The 3,131-nt window shown below is 59.5% G+C and overlaps 1 protein-coding gene across 1 annotated transcript; it reads left to right on the top strand.

The window, feature by feature from the left end:
- Positions 1-1,409: 1,409 nt before the first annotated feature.
- Positions 1,410-2,498, top strand: BHLHE22 (basic helix-loop-helix family member e22; the record flags this gene model as incomplete). The annotated part of the gene is made up of 1 exon (XM_084229555.1): positions 1,410-2,498. The coding sequence occupies one exon, from the start codon at positions 1,410-1,412 to the stop codon at positions 2,496-2,498; it is 1,089 nt and encodes a 362-aa protein (XP_084085681.1).
- Between the last annotated feature and the right edge of the window lie 633 nt (positions 2,499-3,131).

The raw sequence follows: 3,131 nt of genomic DNA, 5'->3' as shown, positions 1-3,131 counted from the left end.
TTCCGGTAAATAAACATACACAAATACCCCACTTGGTGCGTGAGAAGGCTTGACTCTTGGTGAAGTTGTCTCTTCTAAAACCACAGGATTTTAATCTTGAGGAAAGTTTGAGAAATCAGGTTCTTCCTGTTTAGGAAACCGTGTACCCCGTAATGATCACTGCAGCCGATATTTGGAGAGCTTTGCAAAAGCACCCCCCCCTTCCTTTGAAAATCGAATGGACTGCATAATCAATTTGTTTTTCATTTTGCTTTTTTTCCCCAATCAGGATAAAAAATTGAGTATTGGGGGGTGGGAGGGTTGGGGGGAGCATGTGTTCTAAAGGGAAGACAGCTTTGCTCTCTTCCTAGCTGGAAGTCTTGTGTGAATTTCGGGCACTCCAGCGAGGACATCACCCCCCACGCCCACCCCCCCATCCCGGAAAAGTCCCATCGCCAAATCCAGACCAAAGCCTTCCACGAACAGGGGTGGAGTATAATTCTCTTCCGGAAGGGTAATTTAACACAAGATGAGACAGCAGAGGCGAGGGAAGGGCAGTGGGGGTGGGGTGCAGTGGGTGGGGGCGTCTGCTTTGCACAGGACTCCCAGGCTTCGCCGCCGATCTACAATTTGCTGAAGGAGCAAAGAACATCCTCGGCTCTAAGTAGGGCTTTTAGTGTGCTCATTGATGAGTGAAAGTCGCCACACATGTCAAGCTAAAGGCAGTTGTTGGGTTACTAACAGGACCCAGCGCCTTGCAAACATATGCGCTAAGCTGTGTATACAGATGGCAGGCAGAATAATGGAGCAGGCGCCTTTTATAAAGCTCTAGCTGCTGCCTGTCTTCAGACCTGGGAAATGAAACTATTCAGACTCGCGGCCAGATAGCGCCCGCGATTGTTTGTTACCGTTTTAATCCTATTAATTAAAACGTTAACCTGATTGGGTAGAAAGCTCTGTCCCAACAGGCGAGTCTTCTTCATAATAACCTACTCAGAGATAATGATGTAAAAGACTCCCCCGTCTGTGGCGGCGGCTGGTTGATGGGTCCGGAAATCTCTTGAAGGTGAATCCAAGCAAGATAAACGGTGCGGAGAGGAGGCGCGGGGTTGGGCTCAGAGCAGCGGCGGCGTCGGCGGCGGCTCCACTCCCTGCGCACCCACCCTCCCACCATGCGGGGCCGCGGCCCATGGTGAGCCCCAGCAGCCAGCACCATCGGCTGGAGACGAAGAAGACGAAGAAGAGGAGGCGGCGAGCGCGGGGGAAGGCGAAAAAGAAAAAGAAGGCGAGAGAACTGCCAGCGACAGCGGGACCGACGCGCGCTCCAGCCCCGGACCCCGTCTCGCGCGCGTCTGCGGCGCCGCCTGACTCCCCAGCGGAGGCGCCGGGGGCCGGCGCGGCGGGCCGGGGCTGCGAGCCGGCGCCGGACCATGGAGCGCGGGCTGCACCTCGGCGCGGCCGCCGCGGGCGAAGACGACCTTTTCCTGCACAAGAGTCTGAGCGCCTCCACCGCCAAGCGCTTGGAGGCGGCTTTCCGCTCCACGCCCCCGGGCATGGACCTGTCCCTGGCGCCGCCGCCTCGGGAGCGCCCGGCGTCCACCTCCTCGTCGCCCCTGGGCTGCTTCGAGCCGGCTGACCCCGAGGGGGCAGGGCTGCTGCTGCCGCCGCCGGGGGGAGGCGGCGCGGGAGGTGGCGCTGGAGGTGGCGGCGGCGGGGTGGGCGTCCCGGGGCTGCTCGTGGGCTCTGCGGGCGTTGGGGGGGACCCCAGCCTGAGCAGCCTGCCGGCCGGGGCGGCCCTGTGCCTCAAGTACGGCGAGAGCGCGGGCCGGGGCTCGGTCGCGGAGAGCAGCGGCGGCGAGCAGAGCCCCGACGACGACAGCGACGGCCGCTGCGAGCTGGTGCTGCGGGCCGCCGGCGCCGACCCGCGGGCCTCTCCAGGCGCGGGAGGCGGCGGCGCCAAGGCGGCGGAGGGCTGCTCCAACGCCCACCTCCACGGCGGCGCCAGCGCCCCCCCGGGGGGCCCGGGCAGCGGCGGCGGGGCCAGCGCGGGCGGCGGCGGCAGCAGCAGCAGCAGCAAGAAATCCAAAGAGCAAAAGGCGCTGCGGCTCAACATCAACGCGCGGGAGCGCCGGCGGATGCACGACCTGAACGATGCGCTGGACGAGCTGCGCGCCGTGATCCCCTATGCGCACAGCCCCTCGGTGCGGAAGCTCTCCAAGATCGCCACGCTGCTGCTCGCCAAGAACTACATCCTCATGCAGGCGCAGGCCCTGGAGGAGATGAGGCGCCTGGTCGCCTACCTCAACCAGGGCCAGGCCATCTCGGCCGCCTCGCTGCCCAGCTCGGCGGCCGCCGCGGCGGCCGCGGCTGCCCTGCACCCCGCGCTCGGCGCCTACGAGCAGGCTGCCGGCTACCCGTTCAGCGCCGGGCTGCCGCCCGCCGCCTCCTGCCCGGAGAAGTGCGCCCTGTTCAACAGCGTCTCCTCCAGCCTCTGCAAACAGTGCACGGAGAAGCCTTAAAAACACCCCCGACAAACACAAGACCAGCCCCAAAGCTAGAGGAAAGTGAGAAGCTGCCCCCACCCCGTTTGTTTGGGTCCTCTCGTAGTTGTTGAAACACTTGCAGAGCAAACAAAGCAGAGGAGGAGCGTTAGAGACAAACGGGACGTTTAGCGTTGACATCCCCAGAATCTTGGTTTTGGGAGTGGGGAGGGAGGGAGGAGGGAGGTGAAGTTGGGGTGGAGTATGGACGTCTTTATTTTATTTTATTTTTTTCCTCAGAAAGGTGGCCACTTCGCTGGCAGCCTGGACCTAAAGGAATCAGTTTTCCTTCAAGGTTAAAAATAAGTTGAGAAGTAGTCGCTTGGTTCTTAAGCGTGGAAAATATTAAATGGCAAAATACTAATCCTACTAATAATTGTGAATTTGGCTAGTTACTGAAGGGGAGAGGAGGAGTCGGGGGTTGGGTGGCTGGTGGGACAGAGTATTCATTTAGACAAATCAGAAAGGGCACTTGAAAATAAATTTTGATTCTGAGCCAGGAGAAAAACTTGAAATGTAGACTTATTTAAGTGAGGGAAAAAACAAAACAAAGAGACAAATTGCAATGAAAGACTTGTATTTTTTATTGTCTCTGAACTTTAATCCTGTGAA

This window comes from Talpa europaea (genome assembly GCF_964194135.1).
Source record: "Talpa europaea genome assembly, chromosome: 3".
Taxonomy (NCBI): domain Eukaryota; kingdom Metazoa; phylum Chordata; class Mammalia; order Eulipotyphla; family Talpidae; genus Talpa; species Talpa europaea.
Note: the sequence above shows the minus strand (reverse complement) of the source record. Positions and strands in the feature narration are given on the sequence as shown.